Source organism: Electrona antarctica, assembly GCF_951216825.1.
Source record: "Electrona antarctica genome assembly, chromosome: 15".
Lineage (NCBI taxonomy): Eukaryota > Metazoa > Chordata > Actinopteri > Myctophiformes > Myctophidae > Electrona > Electrona antarctica.
In genome coordinates, this window is record NC_136796.1 from 21965865 (window position 1) to 21988328 (window position 22464).

General features: G+C 44.7%; 1 protein-coding gene across 1 annotated transcript in view; it reads right to left on the reverse strand.

Annotated features, from left to right (window-relative positions):
* grin2da (glutamate receptor, ionotropic, N-methyl D-aspartate 2D, a) overlaps positions 1 to 22464 on the reverse strand; it is a 237271-nt gene that overhangs the window by 20428 nt on the left and 194379 nt on the right. The window contains exons 11-15 of the mRNA XM_079522009.1: positions 21764 to 21876; positions 18102 to 18218; positions 12890 to 13050; positions 7408 to 7477; positions 3400 to 3517 (exon numbers count right to left, since the gene is read on the reverse strand). Of these exons, the coding sequence (XP_079378135.1) occupies positions 3400 to 3517; positions 7408 to 7477; positions 12890 to 13050; positions 18102 to 18218; positions 21764 to 21876 (579 nt within the window). The remainder of the gene's footprint in view (positions 1 to 3399; positions 3518 to 7407; positions 7478 to 12889; positions 13051 to 18101; positions 18219 to 21763; positions 21877 to 22464) is intronic.

Consider the following 22464-nt stretch of genomic DNA (forward strand, 5'->3'; position numbering starts at 1 on the left):
TAAAAACATCAATGTATCTTGTGAGGCTATACTCGTGTGGCCCTGCAATTAACACATGCACACATTCCCTGCTAAGGATTGCAACATTCCTTGACAGCCATGTATCAACCCCACCAGGTGTTCTGTGTTAGATACTCTCGTCTCTTCCATTGCATGTCTGTGCAGAATCATTCCATTTCTCTCTCTCTCTCTCTCTCTCTCTCTCTCTCTCTCTCTCTCTCTCTCTCTCTCCCCCCCGCCCCCTCCCACTCCCCCTGCGGTTCATGGGGTGCTCAGTGCTGATTTCGACGTGTCTCGGCAGAGGGGCGCTGATATGCATGTTGAGCGAGTGCATGGCACTCTTGTGTTATCCAATTCATCATTTTTCAATGAGCGTCATGGTGTCTCTCTCTCTCTCTCTCCCCCCCCCCCCCCCCCCCCCTCTCTCTCTCTCTCTCTCCTCCCCCTTCCCCTCTGTGAGTGTGTTAATCATCTGACACATACTAAAGTACGTTCCTCTCTCATCTCCTCACAAGTGGGTTTCCAGAGGCGGTGGAAAACAGCAGGGGCGTTAAGGGGACGTCTCTTCTGGAGCAGGTGGTTTAAAAACAGAACCCTTGTTCTGTGTGTGTGTGTGTGTGTGTGTGTGTGTGTGTGTGTGTGTGTGTGTGTGTGTGTGTGTGTGTGTGTGTGTGTGTGTGTGTGTGTGTGTGTGTGTGTGTGTGTGTGCACTGCAGCTTAATTTCAATTTAATTCAGGTGTTCGTGTCTGTTCCGTTGAGCAATACACTTAACTCCGGCCGAAATGCTTTCAGGAGGAGCTGCGGGGATCGTACCGGGAACAACTCAACTCATTTGCCTTACTTTTGAGAAAGGAATAGTTGCTACTGTAGCACATTGCAGCACACAGTTTGTGAAAGGAATTGTCTGCTACTGTATCAAATCAATCATTGTTTATAATATGAACCATGGGCAAGGTGAAAAACTAAACTAAACACAGGCTACAGGCTTTTTCTTTCTTGTTTTGCCTGTGTGACGCAAGTGTATAGCAAGTAAGACACCAAGAGGAACATAGCTACTGTAGAAGTATTTCAGACAAAGAGACCCTCCACAGAAACCACACACATCAATTTCCTCAAGGCATAATGGAATGTTGAGCCTACAAAGAAAGTGCCAAAGGCTGTCTGCATTCTGATTCGCCCATACATTAAAGTTATTTTGTTTATTTTGCACCGCCCTACTAAGAATCTGTGAAAGAGGACCCTGTATACTTGGCATCTGCTGTAAGTCCCTGAGCAGGACTTAACTTACTGTCCTCATTTTAAAATGTGTGCTCCCGGTTTGTTCTCATCTGTGCCTTTCTAGCAGCTAGGTTCCCTGTTTATCCTGTGGTTCCCCATTGAGAAATCTCACGACAGAAGAAGCCACATTGCCAGTAATTGATTCTTAAGCCCTATTCACACGGGACTAGTGGGCTATTACCTGAGGGGACTTCAGCTAATTTAGAATTCTGGACTTGTACTTGTAGTGTTGCTGCACAGAGCAGCATGCACCCTTCCCTTCCCTTCCCTTCCCTTCCCTTCCCTTCCCTTCCCTTCCCCTTCCCTTCCCTTCCCTTCCCTTCCCTTTCCACTACATACAGTAGTCAATAACAGCTAGAGAACAACAAAGGAAAACATGATTGCAGACAACTTCTGTCATGATGCTGCATCATCGCTGCAATATGTCCTCAGAAAACTGTGTTATTGTTTGTTTTTTTTTTGTGGTGCAAACCACTCCAACAACTGGCTTTGTACCCGTGTACCCGTGTTCCCGTGTTTGTTCGTACCAAAAAAACGAGCATGGTTGCTATGGTTAGTATGTGACGTCAGACCACAGCTGATCAGGCTATATAAGACCTTGCACCACTCAGTTCACACAGGTGTGATTTTTAATTTTAGAAGCAGAGAGAGAGAGAGAGAGAGAGAGAGAGAGAGAGAGAGAGAGAGAGAGAGAGAGAGAGAGAGAGAGAGAGTTGCAAATCACTTAGATTTTCCCTAACTGGATATTTAAATTTGCCTGTATTTAAATTTGGAGTGTAACAGTGCAAACAGACTTTGCTGGGAGTTGAGAAGAACCGGCCTGGTTCCAGCATCCCCAGGGATCCACTGTCCACAGCAGAACTCACTCGTGGCTCGCTTCTCTTAAACTCACTAATTGCCTAGAAGCCACAGTGTCCCAGAGCCGCCAATAAATGAAGCTCAGCAAATGAATTTCTCCATAGGTATAGCCGGTGAAATCACCCCAGAGGAGGGGAAGTGTGAAGCTGTGTCTTGATTTCTCCAACAAGTTACTTTACAAAATGGAACTTGTGTAAAAGTCTCTGTGGAACATTTGACCTCCGCTCCGGCTCTCTCTCTGTCTTCTGATTCGTTTTTGAACTAAAGGGCAAGAGGACACAGGATTCATTTAATCTTAACTGTCATTTTCCTTCTCCTCTCTCTTCTGACCTCTCTTCTGTCTTGCCCTCTTTCTGTCCTTCTCTCTCTCTTCCCCCACCCTCCTATACACTCATCATCCATAGCTGAGTGGGTAGAGATGCTGTCTGGGAATTGGAAGATCACCATTTGGACCCTCCGGCTCACCCAGTCAAAGTGTCCCTGAGCAAGACGTCTCACCCCTACCACTCCCCAGACGCCAGAATGACATCCATTGCTACTACAGTACTTACAGTAGTTGGAATGGGTACTTGTAGAGGACTCATTACAGGAGGTATGTGCAAAAGTATTTGGCTAAATAACCACATTTATGCTCCATCACACATGAGGGTGACCACGACAGAAAATAGCTGATCCATAAAGCTCACAAGGCGTCACAAATGTGACACATTGTGAGCTTATAGTTATAGATTGGATATTTTCATTAAAAATCGGGCTTAAAGAGGACACACTTTTGTTTTTCTCCTCCCCGACTGTTCTCAACTTTTTCAGGCCGTGACCCCCAAAACAATTCCATTTGCCATCCTGAAAAGCACTTTCAGTGCAGAATTGTAGGAGTTGAGTCAAATTACATTTACTTTGACTCGGTTCCACAGATGAATATTGTGAAAATAGCAGGTCTACAAGCTCACAAGTTTTGCCTATTTCATACAATTAATTATTTGACAATTTAGCCAATGTTTGACGAGGTTTTATTATATATTTGTTATTTGTTATTTGACTTCACTGTCATCTGGGACCTCCCCCCCCCCCACACACACACACCCACAAATAAATAAATCATGTGGGTCCAGACCCACAGGTCAGGAACCACTGCTTTAACGTTCCTCTCCTCTGACTGTTTTGTCTTCCCAATGACTATCCATTGTTTGTGTGCTTCCTCCACCCTCTGTTCCTCCCCACTCCTCCTCCTCCCTATGATTTCCTTGCCCGTGGTCTCTCACCGTCTCCCACCAGCTGTAGCAGGGCGAGGTCCAGGGGTCTCTTCCAGCGAGAGTTCTTGTGCAGGGCGATGCCATAGCCTGTGGTGGCGAACACCTTGCCCGAACCGATGGTCATGACCTGGCACACGTAGGGTCGCAGGCGGATAGAGTGGTTGTATAGAGGGAGAAGAGAGGGAGAGAATCATATCACAACATAATCAGAACACACTATTACCTGTTTTTTTGTGGAGGACAGTGTAACAAATGACTCAATGAGCACTGTCCATAATTTAAATTATTTCTACAGGGGGCCAAATGTGAACTCATAAATAAAGCAACATGGGCCCAGGAGAAAAAAATAAAACAAAAAAATATATAATTTAGCTATAGTCATGCTGAGAGACGAAATGAATGTGTCTGATTGTGTCAAATTGACTTTTTTCTATCAATGACTCACCCCTTGGAGACTTGACTTCAATATTTTTTACGATTTTGTCGCATTCGTTCGTTCATCACATTGAACCACTGCTGGTCATTAAAACCACAACGCCAGCAGTCAGGGCCAGCAGATTTTTAACTCAAATCTTTGCTTTTGTTTGAGAACCACTGTTTCTAATCTATATTATAGAAACTAGTTTTGTCCGGAAACAGAAGGCGTTTGTAAACACACACACACACACACGCACACACACACACACACACACACACACACACACACACACACACACACACACACACACACACACACACACACACACACCAATATTGATGCTCCCTTCATAAACGACACAGGCGCTGCAGCAAAATAATCCGTTCCAGTAGAGAAATTCATATGGACAAGCACCCACCAGTAATAATAACTGTGGTACTGGCAAATTCATAATTCATTCATGAAAAATTACTTTCCTAAGGACAATGTAACAAATGAGCACTGTCCATAATTTTAATTCTTTCTACGCGGGGCCCTTATCAAATATGTTCTCATAAATAAAGCAACATGAGCCCAGGAGAAAACAATACGATAATTTAGCTCTAGTCATGCTGAGAAAATAAATGATTGTGTCGTTCATTAAATGCACGTTTCAACTTGTCATACTGGGATTCTGCAGTGGAGATGACAGTGTGTTGACTGCATGTTGCCGATGCTTTGGAGGCCTACATTTTCACTCTCTTGACTCTGTCAAAGTACTGTATTCGTATTCCCTCCTGCCTCACTGCTGAAGTAGGTCACGGCCAACCGGACCTCTAGGAATAAAGTTGCTTCCCAACCTGTTAAATTAAACTTCTGCCCCTATCTTATTTTACTAGCTGACACTGTTCTGTGAATGAAGACGTATCCAGTACTTCACAGATGGAGGGGTCCAATGGTACCTCAGCTGCTGTGGCTGGCTAGCCTGGTATCCAGCCTGCTTCGCTACGTTCGGCGGATTTTTTTTTCTCTCTTCGCTTATCAGTCTGGAAAGCCTCCCATTGGGAGGTTTTGCAGAACTACACTAGAACTACATATGTTACGTAGTCAACGTCGTTGCTGATTGGATGTTGTTCCAACGAATGAGAGTAGCGTTAGGCAACCTACGTCATCAGCCAGCGCCACCCTCCATGCTTTTCACTGCAGTAGCTGCGCTTTGCTATGACGTCTCACTGGTGCTTTGTCCCGCCCCGCACCACAGACCAATCAGAAGCCACGTTAGGTTTCGAAGCTTTTGGCATGTCCCGCCTCCCTTGGAGATAGGAGGCTTTCCAGACTGATAAGCGAAGAGAGAAAAAAAAATCCGCCGAACGTAGCGAAGCAGGCTGGATACCAGGCTAGTGGCTGGCTGTGCCTGGCATGGGACTGCGATGTGGAGCTGTCATTTATGTCAGTGAAAAAAATCGGGTATTTCCGGTTATAAAGTCGTTATTTTCGGGTCAAAAACGGGTCTGCACAGCAGAAATAGCCTAGTGAAAATCTTACGTTTTTGATGAGCCTGCATGCTCACTGGTCATTTTAACCTTTTTCAATATTGGCATATTGCCTATGGTAAATACCATAATAACATCAACACATCAATTTAACTTGAACAACCAATGTCAATTTGAAGCTATGATTCCCTGCTGAGAGAGAGAGAGAGAGAGAGAGAGAGACGCGTCTCTCTATCGCACGTTAAAGAGAGAGAGAGAGAGAGAGAGAGAGAGAGAGAGAGAGAGAGACGCGTCTCTCTATCACGCGTGAGAGAGAGAGAGAGAGAGAGAGAGGGGGGGGGGGGGGGGGGTCGCGTTAGCGTCAAGCTAAGCGTACGTTCGTTCCATATAAATGACAGCTCCACATCGCAGCCCCATGCCAGGCACAGCCAGCCAGAGCAGCTGAGGTAACAGATATACGTCACACAGCAGGTAAGGAGGGGGCTGGGGCAGCCCTCACTTCCCCCTCCGAGTCAGCGGCCGCATGGTCCAAGTGCCTGCCCTATTTGAGGCTTTTTTATTCCTTTTCTCTTCCCCGTGGCCGGCGTCCCGGGACCCCCGTGTCTCCTACGGCCCTGAGATAGGAACTCTGTGTCGGTTTCCAGTGCTAGTTTGTTCCGCCCCTCTATGCCCAGAAAAGCATATTGATGATATGCACACGGTGGCCATCTTGCCAGCAAGGTGCTAACTAGGTGCAACTTCCCATTGACAGCCCATTCATCCAAACAGAAAAATCCTATCTAATTGTATTAAATAACGTCTAACACACCAACATTGCAGCTGTACGAAAAGCTTGAATTATCGTCTTACTATCTGCAAAGTGTTTGTTTCATAAAAATCCACCGTAGACATGTTATGAGCTACTTCCTGTCAAGAAATCCCTTGCAGATGATTATTTCTCTAAGTGTCAGAGTTTGGAAGCACTCTTTATCAGTAAAGCAACCTCCAGCTGCCTCCTGCATTATAGCTATATAACATGTATAGCTCATAACATGTCTAATAGGCGGGACCATATCACCCCAGTCCTCGCCTCCCTCCACTGGCTCCCTGTCCGCTTCAGAATTGATTTTAAGATTTTAGTATTTGTTTTTAAAGCCCAAAATGACCAGCAAGTGGCAGATCGGCTAATCAGTCTCTCCTGATTGTGCCTGACACACATTTCAGGACCAGAGGTGATCGTGCGTTCGCCGTGGCCGGTCCCAACCTCTGGAACGCCCTGCCTCTCCATGTTCGCTCTGCTCGGTCTTTGACGGCTTTCAAATCCCTATTAAAGACTCATTTTTACTCTATCGCTTTTAATTCAATTTAATTTAAGTCTACCCATGTAGCCTACGATGTTCCCATGTACTGCTTATTGTATTTTACATTTTGCTCTCTTACATATTGAAGTAATGCCATTTTCTATCCCCCTCTTTCTGTTTGCCTCTGTGTATGTTATTATGCTCTGTAATGTGAAGCACTTTGGTTGGCATGTAAATGTGCTATACAAATAAAGTTTGATTTGATTTGATTTGATGTCTATAGTGGATTTTTATTAAACAAACACATTGCATATAGAGGATAATTCAAGCTTTCCGTACAGCTGCAATGTTGGTGAGTTCGACGTTATTTAATACCATTAGATCTTTTCTGTTTGGATGAATGGCCGGTCTATGGGAAGTTGCACCTATAGTTAGCACTTTGCTGGCAAGATGGCAGCCGCGTGCATATCGTCAATAGGGCTCTTTCAGGCTAGTGGAAAAAAAGATCCAGTAGAACTAAAAGACAAGTAATTTTATGTTTGGATGCGCTCGGGTGTTGAGCTTTATTGAAAATAGCCGATCTACAAGCTCACAATGCATGATGTGATGTGAGCTTGTAGATCGGCTATTTTCAGCATGCAACCAAGTGTAAAATATGCCATTACAAATCTTGTGATATTTAGTGGACTAAAACGAGACTAAAATTAAAACATTTCAGATAACTAAAATATGAAGGGAGGGCGAGCTCAATACCACTTTTGGAGTTCGCCCCCTGAAAATATGGAACTGGAATTGTATTCAAAATACACTACTGCAGAGCCTTGTGGTGATGGATATTGTACTCTACCTTACACCCATCATCCTTCCTCGCCATGTAGTTCAGAACTGCAGCATCGTAGATGAAGGCATCCAGCTTACTACGGGAGAGAGAGGGGAGGGGAGGGTGGGCAGGATAGAAAGAGAGAGGGGGTAGTGGGGTTAAACATTGATCATTGTTAAAGGAGCGCCGAGAGCGGAAGCTGGGAAGATGGCGAGAACAAGGTACAATGAGCGAAAGGAAAGGAGAGACTATGCATGACTCAATCGGAAAGGGAAATGGCGAGAGAGAGAGAGAGCGAGAGAGAGAGAGAGAGAGAGAGAGAGAGAGGACATTATAATAGCATGTGCTTTCGGCCAAACAGCACTGGAGTTCCTGATTGCAGCACTCATTGAGTTATCTAGAAGGGTCACAGCCCTACCGTGCCTCTAAGCCTGATCGACATATACTGTAATTACATGGGCACCAGTGTCAAGGGGCCGAAAATGGCAGATCTACAAGCTCACAACACGCTGTGGAGCCGTGTCAGCATGTTAAGCGTAGATCTGCCATTCTTAGCACGCAACACCACTCACTCACTCACTTTGTCTTTCTGTGTTTCATTCTTCCCTTGTGTCTCCTGTTTCCCTGTGTGTTTGTTTGTTTGTTGGTTCATTTACCTTCCTTAATTACCTCGAGAGTGAGAGTTCCTCCTTCCATCAACTCCTCAGCTCAAATAGTACATCCGTTCCTCCACCCACTCATCGCCTGATTGCTGCTTCAACTACTGTGGCAGTCTCTTGCTTCCAGAAACTCAGTAGTACTTTGTGAGCTATTTTTGTGTTATGGCTTTACAAGTATTTATCGTGTTTTTGTGTGCCCCAGGATCACAAACACCCCGGTCTCCCTGTTTGCTCACCTCATGTGCCCATGGCTGCCTGCTCACCTCATGTGCCTCTAATCCTCAGCCAGCCACGTGCCATATCCATCCACCATCCAGCTCAGCCCAGAATAGAGAGACATTGCCTCTCTATTCTCCAATGTCTGCTGCCCTCATTCAGAATAAGAATCCCCTTTATTGTCATTGTAAGCAAGCATTCAATAGAATTAAATTGCCACTCTGTTGGCATAATTTGTGTTCCCCTTTATTCCTACAATAACCACTTTTCAAAAAATCTGATTCCATTCCACTCTTTGTGTTCTGTGTTTGGGTCCACTTATTAGTAATAAGCACAAAACCATTTGAAAACAATTTGTTTGATTCCCACTACAACAAAACCACATGTCCCTATGGCTACAAGGTCAAGAAGATCATTATTACATGAAAGAGTTTTTGTTCTTCCAAGATATTCAAGACATTGTTCTTTTCTTGGCAGTTCTTATGAGTAGGCTAAAGTATAAGAATGAGGTTCTGGCTAAGGGCCGATTCATACTCCTATTTTACCGCTGTTTCGGCGCTGTAGTGCCGAAATGATTTCGGCTCGTCAGAAATTTTCAGTAGCACCGAAGAGCCGACTTTAGGACGGTACCCGCCCCCCCCCCCCCCCCGAACCTAAAATGACGTCACATTGTAGGCTCTACAGAGCCGAACCGACTTTTATTCGGCTCTAAAATAGGAGTATGAATCGGCCCTAAGAAACCATGATCGTGGGGGCGTGGCCGAGTCTGCCATTGTCTTGGAGGTACACGTACAACAGGTATCGGCATTGTTGGAATTGTGAGATGTCTCCTATCACTCCTATCACTGTACAGTATAGTGATGAATGATTTATTTTCTTTTTTTGTCCCAGCACAAAACTATGGTTAAGTATTGTAGTGCAGGGAGCTGCAACATGAAAACGAGTACAATATTCGTTTTTCAAGTTCCCGAGCCACAAAAAGGACCCATATCCTACTCCTCCAACACACTGACTGTCAATGTACTGGGTGTGATGTCACTGTTGATAAATACAAAATGTGTGTGCATGCATGAGAACGCAAGCAGGATGAGACGGAGGTGAAGAGACAGCAAGTGGCAGAGAGAGGGTGACAAAGAGAGGTGAGAGTGAGATGAGGACAGGAGAGGAGAGCGTGAAGGAAGAGGTGAGATAATTGGATTGAGAGGGAGCAGGAGCGATGGAAGAGAGGAACGCAAAGAGGGAGGGAGTGAAGGAATGCATCATTTGAATGACATATCAATGTAAAAAAAGAAGAAGCAAAAGAGCAGTTGCTGAGAAATTTGTGGGAAGTAACGGAATTGCAATTTATTCTTTTTGAATAGATGCAACTTGCATAATAGTGAAGAGAAATAATGACTTTCATTTACATGTGGCCCGCATGTAAATCAGGTCTGATCATTTTAAACAACTCATTGCAAGTCAGGAACGATGCAAGTTGAAAATGCATGCCCCACCCAGTTATGCAATATCTGTGGTACCCGTCTGTCTGTCTGTCTGTGTCCCTTTTATGCCCATATTATATATATATATATATATATATATATATATATATATATATATATGCGAAGCCTGTTCAGGCAGGCAACTCAGGCAGGCAGGCTAGTTCAGATCAGGCAGCGCGCCTACCTGATCAGGTGACTATAGTCTCATGCACTCTTTACCTGATCAGAGTGGCTATTTAAACCTATCTGCCTACCTGCTCATTCCTGGCTTCTCTCCTGCCGTGCGGTCGTGTGCCGCTGCTGCTGTCTCCCTGCCTCGCTTGCTGCTAACCTGCTGCTCATGAAGTTTTTGCAAATTCCACCGCCTCCCCAGCATCCACCTGTATACACTATACAGGCTCTGTTTCTAGATCGCCCTGCATGGGGGTCTTATTCATTCCCTGTAATTCTACTTGGCTTATAATTTAACTAAAATGTTAATGTCACAGGGAATGACTCCAATCTATGCTTCATATATCTATGCTCAATTATGCTCAATATATATTCTAAATTCACTCTAAAAGTTGTCTGACTGATCGGTTGGATCGGCAGTTCTGGACAACCGGATCTCCATATGTCTATGATGGGCATATCGGTCGGATCAGCGGCTCTGGACTACCGCCCATCTCTTCGACTCAGCGCTGGACACAGCACTCCCTCTGGTTGTAGGTCAGACGGTTCTCGAGATATGCGTGAAATACAGTTGGATGGACACACAGACAGAGATTTTGGGCAAGCTAAATCAGATTCTGTGAAGCAATTCAGCACTATTGAGTAGGATTTTCACGAGGTACCCGGAGAGAGAGAGAGAGAGAGAGAGAGAGAGAGAGAGAGAGAGAGAGAGAGAGAGAGAGAGAGATGGTGGTAGGCAGTAGCGACTAGCGTGCACTTACAGCATTTCTTACACCCCAGTAAGAAATGCTGTAAACTTATTTGCGTGGACACTTGCTGTGAGCACTCTGAGTGAAATTAAACCTGCAATCCATATGTTTTACCATTAGCTCCCTTTCCTGACAGATAATATAGATAGACAAATTGCAACATCAAATACAACTTAGTGCTATGTACACAGATTCTCAGTAATAGCGTGCGTGCGTGCGTGCGTGCGTGCGTGCGTGCGTGCGTGCGTGCGTGCGTGCATGCGTGCATGCGTACGGTGCTCATGTACAGCATGTTCACTTGCCCCATTAAGCTTTTGCCAACTCATCTGCATCGACACCACAACGACTTCCTCACTTCCCCTCAATGGCTCCCTTCCCTCCCATCCTTTCATCTTCTTCCTCCTTTCATTATCTCCATCATTCTACTCTTTCTGCTCCCTCTTTCTCTCCCTACCAACCGCTTCCTCTCTCACTCATCCACGTTGAAGCCGTCTCCCTACTGGTCAAAAGTGGTACTGCAGTTCATGGCTGGGCCCAGGTTACAATTATGAATGAAACGTGACGTAGAGGTACAACAAGAACAGTGCGAGGGGTACTATATGATAGGAGCCAACCAATCATATCCACGCTCAAGGGGTACTACTCGGAAAACTTTCTCGTTCTTCTATGGCTTCAAAACGCCACTGAGCAACTTCCATTGAAGTGAATAGTGGGGGGCGGGGCTATCGCTCCTCAATCCGTCCTCTAAATATATTATAGCTCTATGTACCAACCGCTTCCTCTCTCACTCCTCCTCTCCATTTTCATTGTTCTCCCTGCCCCGGTGTCATCAGTCGTGGAAAAAGTACTCCAATGTTTTACTTGAGGAAAAGTATCAATACTACTCTCTCTCTCTCTCTAGTAAGTGTAAGTGTTTTCACGGCATACTTTGCTGATGACATGAGTGCATAATAAACTGTGTGTGGGATAGGATGACGTGAGGCGATACCCGAAAGGCAATGTGCGCAGTGTGCTGCTTTCATGCACGCATGCACGCATGCACGCACGCACACACACACGTGCGCGAGCGCATGCGGTTGTTGTTGCTATAGCATGCATTATTAAAAAGGATGTTTTTCTCTTGCACTTTATTTGTACAGTTTTTATTTTGGCTAAACGTGATCTTGATGTTTTTGGGAAGCACAACGGCGGTTAGCCGAGCTCCTCTAAGGCAAAGTGCTCGTCATATGTGCCAACAGGTTGCAAGCAGGTAAACAACATCTGCTAATTGACGCACCATGTCGAGGGACATTGGAATTAAAGTGGAAACGAGAGAGATAGAGAGAGAGAGAGAGAGAGAGAGAGAGAGAGAGAGAGAGAGAGAGAGATAAAGGAAATACAAATCTGCTTGTTTTAGTGTCAGTGTTAAAGTGACATCGTTCTTGGCGCGCCTGCTGTTTTCAGTTTGTGGCCTGTGGGGGTAAAAGTGAGCAATTATGGTTTACAAGCGAAAGAGCGGACGAGAGAGTCCCATTAACTCTTTTACTGTGTTTTTTCCCAATGGCGCTCGCTGCCGTTGACATGTTTCACGTGTTCTTGGTTTTTATTGATTCAGAATGGTCTCGCATCTACCGTCTAGCAGCCCCCCGTCGCTATAGGTAACACTGCTGCGCTGGTGCCGGTCTTTTTTTCCCGGAATTGAGGCTCAGACTGAGGTTAGTGGCTCATTACTCAGTCGTTGCTGCCTCGCGGTTACAATATTACGATCGCCACATTAGCTTTAGCCTAAAGCTATTTGGTTGATTTTGGGGTACATTTTGGAGTCTTCAAAATAAAAGTCCCCGCTGCCGCTGGATCCGGCGGCAGTTAGTGATAGCCTATATAGACTAACGGCAAATGGATAACCAAAACATTTGCGGGGCGATCGCCGACGAGGCATGAATTATTTTACCGCGACTAGCGACGGGACCATGATGGGCCGTCAAAAACACGTGTTTTGATTAGAATCGTAATCTGTGATTTAGATTCAGATTGGCCTCCCGTCCATTATAATGGAGGGGGAATCATTTTGCCGACCGACCAACGACTTCCGGTTTTGAATGTTGTTCATTAGACACTTACAGACTGTAGTGTGTCGCTTGCCGATATCAAACAAATATAAAGCAATTAAAAGACTGAGATCTCCATTCTGGGCAGTCAACAGATGGGTTTGAAAAGACGGAGATATCCGTTTGTTCTCTCCTCCCCTCCTCACCCAGTCTTCAGGTTGTCGATGGCCTCTTCAACACCCTTCTGGTTATTGCGTATCATGAACTGGTGCATCTTGGGATAGTTGGAGCGGATGTTCTCCTCGGTGCTGCCGTTTGGCACTGTCCCGAAGCGCAGCGGCGGGTACTGCTCCGTAGGCTGCTGGAACTGCATGGGGCGAGAGAGAGAGAGACAGAGAGAGAGAGAGAGAGAGAGAGAGAGAGAGAGACAGAGAGAGAGAGAGAGAGAGAGAGTTGCTTGAAGCTTGAAGCGTGGCGCGAAGCGACCTTGTGGATCTGCTACTTTTGATGCTTTTCAATTAGAATCCTGAAAAGTTACAGGACACATGAGGTTTCCACCTGACAGAGACAAAATTAACATAGGCTGGCCTGGTGTGCGTGCGCGCGTGCGTGCATGTTATGTTAGGGAGGGACTAGTGGAGAAGAGATGGAGTAGAACTAAAAGACAAGTCATTTTCTGTTTGGTTGCGCTCTCGGGTGTATTTTACACTTGGTTGCATGCAGAAAATTAACTGTTGTGCACTGTTGTGCATGCAACCAAGTGTAAAATCTTCTATTACGACGCCATCAAGCCATCGCCAAAATATTTAACTTTTTTGACGACAAAATCAAGTGTAGATTTAGTCGACTAAAATCACATGATATTTTGTCGACTAAAACGCAAACATTTCAGATGACTAAAATATGACTAAAACTAAATGGAATTTTATTCAAAAGACTATGACTAAAAACTAAATCAAAATTTGCTGTCAAAATCAACACCGAAAAGAAAGAATACAAAGACCTTCTACTGGAGACAAGGCAAAGAGGGAGCAAGGCTGTGTTATGCTGCTGTGTTATGAGGAGTGGTGCACTCTGAGGCAGATTATTTGTCAAGGAAAGGATTTGTTTTAAGAAGAGAAGTGGCAGTAAGGGGAGGATAAGTGATGAGTTGTTGCAGTGTCAATTCACCAGTCAAACAGGCTCTGCTGCTGGGTCTATACTGACACCATTTAACGAAGAGAAGAGACAGTAAAGGCTATGGGGAGATGGAGAGAGAGAGGGGTGCACCGTTTGCACCACCGACTTGAAATTCGACACACGCGTTCCACACCCCCACAGGGAGTGCAGTGCCCGGTGTCGAGTTGGTCGGACCCCCGGTTGTCCAGAAGCGTGCCCGGGCTCTGGACAGCTGGGCCCATGCCCAGTGTCCATATATGGAGCTGGCCTGTTCTGACATCATTCTGACGTCTGCATATTTGGTTATGCCTGACAAAGAACTCCATATATGGGCATAAAAGGGTCACAGACATAATATCTGGGTGGGGCATGCATTTCCAACTTGCATCGTTCCAAGCAGACCAGTGCGCAACGGGCACCGCTGTAGAGGCTCCAACGGGCACCGCTCTACTTCATATAAATTGAAAGGAAACTTCTCAAGCGTTCCCTCCAAGGACAAGTTAACCTTCCCATTCTTTCTTGATAAAGTTATTATTATTTTTAGCCCCACTGGTGGTGATGGAAACGTCGGTCTGTCCATCCGCTTTGTCCCAAACAACATCCCTAATGCAGAGGTTTTCAACCGGTGGTCCGGGGATCACATCTGCATTACTTGTACATATAAATTGGAGATGAATGGTTTGAATTAAGCAATATTACACGAGAGGGTGTGGTTTAACGTGATTATTGCCACGACAGTGATGCGGTCAGGAACAAGACGTAGTCAAGTTCCGCAAGCATCACTGAAGTGGCAATAATCACGTTAAACCACACCCTCAAGTGTAATATTGCAATTATACAACAGTTACCTTTAAAACTAAGAAAATCGCTGAAAAAACATATTTTTTTAATGACAGATGTAGTCACCACGACCACAAATGTCCCAAGAAACTAGCTAGCCTAGCCACCGACTCTGGGAAAACAGAGCAGCTGGATTCTTTGTTTTGATTAGGTGTGGAGTGGTGCTTGTTTGATCCACGCCTAGAAGGATGTTTCAACCAATCAGATTGCTTCCTCGAAACGACCTGTGGTATAATGACAGTTCACCTCCAATGGAGTTATAGGAGGTTAAGTCACAAGCGCTGTTTAATACTTTTCATTGCACGGTTCAATATTTGTAAAGCCCACACATAGACTTAAAGGGTGTTCAAAGCATCTATGGGCTTCCCTTACAGGCTTACATCATCTGGGCCATCATACTAAACTGCACCGCATTTATCTTCTTCAAAAATGTTGCACTTGAATTCATTCACAAGCAGATTACACAGCGTACTCACAACCTCCCATCAACCAGAAACTATAGTCAACATTGATTAAGTAAAAACATGCTTCACACAGCATGATTTGTTTGTCGAATGACTTCATAATCAGCTCTCCTCAGGTTCAATAGATTCTTCAGTAGAAATGAGGAAAATCAACACAGCACCAATTTCGGTTGCTTCACACTAGAACAGCCAGTCTTCACTTTAGGGGCTAACATTTCGAACCAGCTTATTTGACATTGTACGTTCTGTTCTTGAATTTGCACTGAGTAACTGAGAAAAATACAATATATAATATAATATATATAAAATATAATATAATCAGGCATGAAGATGCCTGAAGAAGGATTGTGCACAGATCTGAGTGTGCGGAGCTTCCCTTTATATATTTTTCATTATCTCTTTGTGACTCCAGCACCTCACTTAAGTCTTTTTCAGCAGATGAGCAGTGGTTCTTTTAACTTTTTCACTGAGGAACTGAGAAAAATATCAGCTGGAACCTTGTTAGCATTTTGTAGTAATAATAATCCGCTAATAATAATCAGCTAGCCAAGTTTTACCATATTCCCTTGTTAAACTTTGAAGTGTGCAGCTTGTGTCACGCATACACCAACATGTCCTTGCTTTCTGTTGATTAAACATCATAATAATAATAATAATAATAATAATAATAATAATAATAATAATAATAATAATAATAACTAGAAAAAGTGCCCTTCTGGGCACAGGTCTCCACCAGGAGGATAGGAGTGTGTGTGTGTGTGATGTTTGGCAAAATGTTTAGGAGCAATATAAACGTCTGTGTGTGTGTGTATGTGTGACGCGGCTTGGCCTGTTGTAGCGCCACCATGAGGCTGATTTGAAAACTGTCAAGTGGCATTAATTCCAAAGCCTAGTGTGAATATGCATGCACAATTTCACCACAATCGGATGCTGCGTCGAGTAGTTGTGGCGATTTGTACAAAACGGGTACAAAGCGGGCTACTCCTGAAAAGTTTAGAAGCCAATCGTAGCCAATGAGGGTGGATTATGAGAAATCAAACAAACCCGTTTTGATCACATGACTATGGAGAGCATGTGTACCGATTTGCGTGAAATTTGGATAAAATCTGAAGGAGTAATATTAGAAAATGTGTTTTACATATGTCGGCCTCCAGGTGGCGCTATAAAGAGCAGATGTGAAAAATTCCAGGCAAAGGTTTTTCCTTGGCCTCTAGGGAGTTGGCATACAAAGTTATCCACAGATCCGTGCAGTTAGAGGTAAAAACACTTTTCGGCCAGTTATAGCGCCACCATGAAACTGAGTAGAAAATGTTCATGTGGCATTTCTTCCTCTGCCTTGTGGGAATGTGCGTGCACAATTTCACGGAAATCACAAGATGTGTTCATGATTTGCAGCATTTTGTTTGAAACTGAGCACTCCTGTCTGAGAAATCTGAAAGACCCATTTCGTTGAATGGCTCTAGAGAGACTGTGTACCAATTTGCGTGATGTTTGGACAAAATATGTAGGTGTACTGTCCAAAAACTTGTTCTGCACAAAGCGGCCTCCTGGTGGCGCTATAACAGGCCGCTCTGGAAATTTTGGGGCAGAGTTTCATCGTTGGCATCCAGGGAGTGTGTGTGCAAAATTTGGCATCGACCGGGTTAACGGTGCCGGAGATTAGCTGTTCACAGACGGACGGACGGACACACGGAGTGCAAAACATACTCTCTCCCCAGGCCTTCGGCCTGGTGGAGACAATAATGGGACTTGTGTTGTGTTGTGTTTACACTAGTGTTGATCCTATATCCAACTCACCCAGCACCTAATTCTTAAAGTCTTTTTCTTTTCTTATTTCCCTTCCATTTTCTTTATCTTTATCTATTTTATAATCCACTGTAGATTTCTAAATCTGCAGTTTGATTTTGTTGACACAAATGTATTTTGGTGGGCCTTGATGGCATCAACATGCCTGATTTTAAACTTACTTGGTTGCATGCTGAAAATAGCTTGTTGTGAGCTTGTTGTGAGCTTGTAGATTTGTAGTTTAGTTCTACTGGATCTTTTCTTCACTAGCCGCAACATTTTAATCTAGTTTTTATTTGTTGACGAAACTGCCCTAGTTTCAGTCATCATAGTTTTCATTTAGTTTTCGTCAGTGAAAAAAGGTAGTAGACAAAACATTTTCTCGTCATAGTATTAGTTTGCTAAATTCATTCATCCATCCATCCATCCATTTTCCCACCCAGCCATCCATCCGCCCACCCACACATCCATCCGCCCACCTATCCACCCATCCATCCATCCGCCCGCCCGCCCGCCTGCCCACCCATCCATCCACCCACCCACCCATCCATCCATCCATCCATCCGTCCGTCCGCCCATCCATCCATCCATCTACCCATCCGTCCATGCATCCGTCGGTCCGTCCGTCGGTCCGTCGGTCCGTCCATCCACCCATCCACCCACCCGTCCGTCCATCCATCCATCCATCCATCCGTCCGTCCGTCTGCCCGTCCGTCCGCCCGTCCGTCCGTCCGTCCATCCATCCATCCATCCATCCACCCGTCCATCCATCCCTCCATCCACCCGTCCATCCATCCCTCCATCCACCCGTCCATCCATCCCTCCATCCATCCGTCCATCCATCCATCCCTCCATCCATCCATCCATCCGTCCGTCCGTCCGTCCGTCCGTCCATCCATCCATCCGTCCATCCATCCCTCCATCCGTCCGTCCATCCGTCTGTCCGTCCGTCCATCCATCCGTCCGTCCGTCCGTCCGTCCGTCCGTCCGTCCGTGCCATCCATCCATCCATCCCTCCATCCATCCATCCATCCATCCATCCATCCATCCATCCATCCATCCATCCGTCTATCCGTCCGTCCGTCCGTCCATCCATCCCTCCATCCATCCATCCATCCATCCATCCATCTATCCATCCATCCCTCCATCCCTCCATCCATCCCAGCAGTACCTTTTTGTCCGACAGCCCTGACACAGTGTCTATGTATTCCTCCTGGATCATGAAGGCAGCCAGGTTGGCCGTGTAGGATGCCAGGAAGATGACAGCGAAAAAGGCCCACACCAGCACCTGAAAGAACGCATGCAGGCACGCAGGCACACACACACGCACGCACGCACGCGCGCACACGCACACACACACGCACGCACACGCACACACACACACAGGACACAAATTAAGATGAGACATTGAGCAATGTTGACTAGTGGTGGAAAAAGTACTCACATTATTTTGTAAAAGTATTACTGCTGAAATAGAAATACTACATACTACAAGTAAAAGTCTGGAATTCAAAATGTACTTAAAGTACTCATTATGCAGAATTCCCCATTTCACAAGTTTTCCAAAAAATCTTTTGAACGGCAGATCTACAAGCTCATAATGCATAGATCGGCTATTGTCCGAAATGTATATGGCTGAAGTGGTTAATGCATGTTTTGTAATAACAATCCAAATCTAATTATAGTGGAGTAAAAGTATTTTTTTTGCCTCTGAATGTAGAATGTACTGACATTTTGAAATACAGTAAAGTAAATGAAATACCTCAAAACTGCACAAGTACAGTACTTAAAGGGACACTTCACCCTTTTTGCAAAACAATATATATGTTAATGACGTTTAGAAGATTTAGAACGCTTTCCTGGGGGTCTTTATGTGTGTAATATGTGGTACTACAATTCCCATAATGCTTTGGTGCACTGCTCCTCCTTGTGGATAGGGGGAGGGCTGTCTTACTGAGACAACATGTAGTCCAGGAAGTAAGTGAGCCCAGTGTCCATGACATCAGAGACACTGGGCTCACTGCTAAAATCTAAAATACTTCTAAACGTCATTAACATATATTTTTTGGCAAAAAGGGTGAAGTTTCCCTTTAAGTAAATGTACTTAGTTACTTTTCACCACTAATGTTGACAGTGGGACATACCGCTAGCAGGGAATAAATGACAACTTTGTTTATACTGCGATCTCTCTACCCTATAAGTCAGTCATTCAAACTATTACCTACATTCTCTAATGACTTCTGCTTTTCACAAATAATACTACATTATGCATTACGCACGCACGCACGCGCACACACACACACACACACACACACACACACACACACACACACACACACACACACACACACACACACACACACACACACACACACACACACACACACACACACACACACACACAGTCAAAGTGATATTCACAAAGAAGTAAAGTGGCCCATATGAACAAGGAAGCACACCCACACACACACAGACTCAAAGGTGATTGGGTACAGCTGGCAGGAAGCCCAACGGTGTCTGTGCGTGCAGGGGGGGTGTTGGTGCGTACAGGGGGTTATCATGTAGGAAGGGGCCAAACGCCCAAAGGTCACTTAAGTAATTCCATTAGTCGTAAATAATATATTGGTGTTCTCATACCCTTTTTTTTCTTCTTACTGCCATCTTTGCTGTGGTTCAAACATGCACTTGTTTTGGATTGCAAGCTTTATGCTGTGCACATAAAATTAGTGAGGAGAATTTGCACATAAAATTAGTGAGGAGAATTTGGTCTTTGTCTTGGCCCAAGGACAACCTTATTTTAATGATTGATTGTATCGTTTATTTTCCCGCAATGTGTATGGCACTGTAAATGATGCACTACTGGGACTATGCTAATCCTCATTCAATATATCAAATTGCAATGCAATCCAATGCAATCCAATCTTACTATTAGCTGGAGATTTTGACCTGACTGGATAACTGAACAAAAAACAGCTCACAAGCAATATAGGGCACATGTGTAATAGGTTGGGGACTTTAATTTTGTCTATGCGGCAGATTCTGCCAATGGTTTTCAATGGGTTGCTGCATGCGGTGTCCCTCCCAATTTACACTAGAGATCATGTATGCCGTAACAAGGGCCAAGGTGGTGACCCCAGATGACAACAGTGAGGAGTTTAACATCTTGGCTGGGGTATTGCAAGGGGACACCCTAGCCCAATTCATCTTCGTTCGCCATAGTCCTGGACTATGCGTTAAGGAAGGCTATCAATGGACGGGAGCTGGATCTTGGCCTCACTCTTAACACCAAGGAGGTCGTGACAACACCCCACAGTAGTCCTGACAGACCTGGACTACACAGACGACATCAGCCTGCTCCCCGATTACGTGGAACAAGCTCATGCAGGAGCTCCTGAACAGAGTGGAGTCTGAGTGTGCCAACTGCCAAGGTTGGCCTCCGGCTGAACGTTAGTTATCACCTATAACATCCCTTCGGAACATCCACTACTGACAACAACAGGAGGCACTGCTCTCAAGGAAGTCAAGGACTTCAAGTACCTGGGCTCATGGGTCAGGAAGACACTTGCATAGAGGGCCGTGAACAGCATGGCCAATAGAACTCCAACCTTCCCCGTCAAACCAAACTCAGCTTCTTCTATGTATCGGTAGAATCTGTTCTCCTATACACAGTGATGCTGCACCCTGAAGCCAACCCGGCAGAAGTCTCTAGATGAGTGCTACACCAGAATGCCGCGTGCAGCACTCTACATCTGCAAGAGTACACATTTTACCAAAAATAATCTGTATGATGGAATGCCAAGGGTGAGCCAGAAAATAGCAGCCAGGAGAATGAGACTAGCAAGACACTGCCAAAGACATCAATAGCTACCAGCCAGCAAACTAGTGCTGTGGGGTGCCGGTCATGAGGACGTCCCATGACTTATGTGGATGTACATGTACTCAAGAAAGACGCAGGAGCGCAAAGCACGAGCTGGCCAGATGTATGGAGAACTGGGATGACTGGAAGCGACGATGGAGGGCTCGTCTGAGGACGACCTAGAGATTCACACAAAAAAAAAACCACTGCATTCCCATTGAAAAGTATTGGCAGAACCCGCCTCATTGGCAGAATCAAGTCTTGTGTCAATGGAACTTTTAGTGGCATATCTTTCTGCCTCTCAGAATTCCTACTATATCTCTATCATAAAGGGAACTAAAAGTTATTTGTTTTAGTTTTTCTTTCATTCTTCAGGAGAAACCTAAAAATAAGTGACTCTTGGCCTTTCATTAGGCCTTGTGCAGCACCTATTGATCACTTGTGATGATTGGTTTGGAAAGGCTCTTAGAAAGGTGGAATTGGGACTTTTGGTTGATTTCACCAACTGGACCCCTTCACCTCCAGACAACAGAAGATCTGACTCTTCACCCGTTTCCCCCACATCCAGAACGACTGCAGCAACAGCAATTGAAAAGGTCATAGACAATCTTACACATCTGAACATGGTCACGTCATAGTTCGGAAAACATGGTCAGCAAACACAATTTCTTCATGGGGCTTTTTGTTTTGTTTGTTTGTTTGTTTGTTTGTTTGTTTTGTTCTGTTGTGAGATCAACCACAAAGTTTCACATTTGGCGAATATTCTATCAAAAATGTATACCGGTATATGCATGTATAAATATTTTAAAGTAGAACATTTGTATTTGTTTATTTTTAAATGATGATTAGTCCCTCCCAAAATATTGCTTAGTATGATACATGTACCTAGTATAGGTACATGGTGGGATATGAGAATTGTGATGAATTGTTACCGTATATAAATCCAAATGTCAGATCTGCAAATATCTGAGGTTTACCATGATCTTGCTGGTGGTTCCTCTGGGATTCTCCACAGGAACGGAGTTGTTGAAGACCAGCGCCCACAGCAGCCAGATGGACTTCCCTATGGTGAACTTTGAGCCACCGGTCTCTGGTAGGACAGGTGAGAGAGGATAGAGAATTTACACCCCGATACAATTTACAATTTATATAATTGGTCCTCACTAATTCTGATAAAATGCTACTTTTTTTTCCTAATCTGCCTGGGTCTCATAGGAGGGCTGCGGACACTTGTAACCAGTAACCATCATCATAGGCAGGTTTTTTTTCCTTTCTTCTCTTTTTCAAACAATATTTCACATTTTGTATTTTTCTTTTTATTATTGCGAGAGCAATGGCTTCCATGGAGACCGTGTAGTGCCTCAGTAATCATCAGTCTAAACATTACGATATCATAAAAATAGAGAATATGTATGTTGAAACTATACAAACTATAGCCAGGTCAACAAATCAACCTAGAATCTGTCTAAATAACATGCTATCTAAATTACATTTTGACGTTTACATAAGACCGCATGGTCGTCAAGGCTAGGACATGTGCTTCGGGCTAAAGTGGAGTCTGAAGAGGTGAGGTTTCATATTACGGAACATTGGGAGTGAGTCTGCAGTTGTAACTGAAATGAGGGAGTTTGCTTCCACAGTTTGGAAACCAGAAAGGGGAGTCCTGATTCTTCTAGAC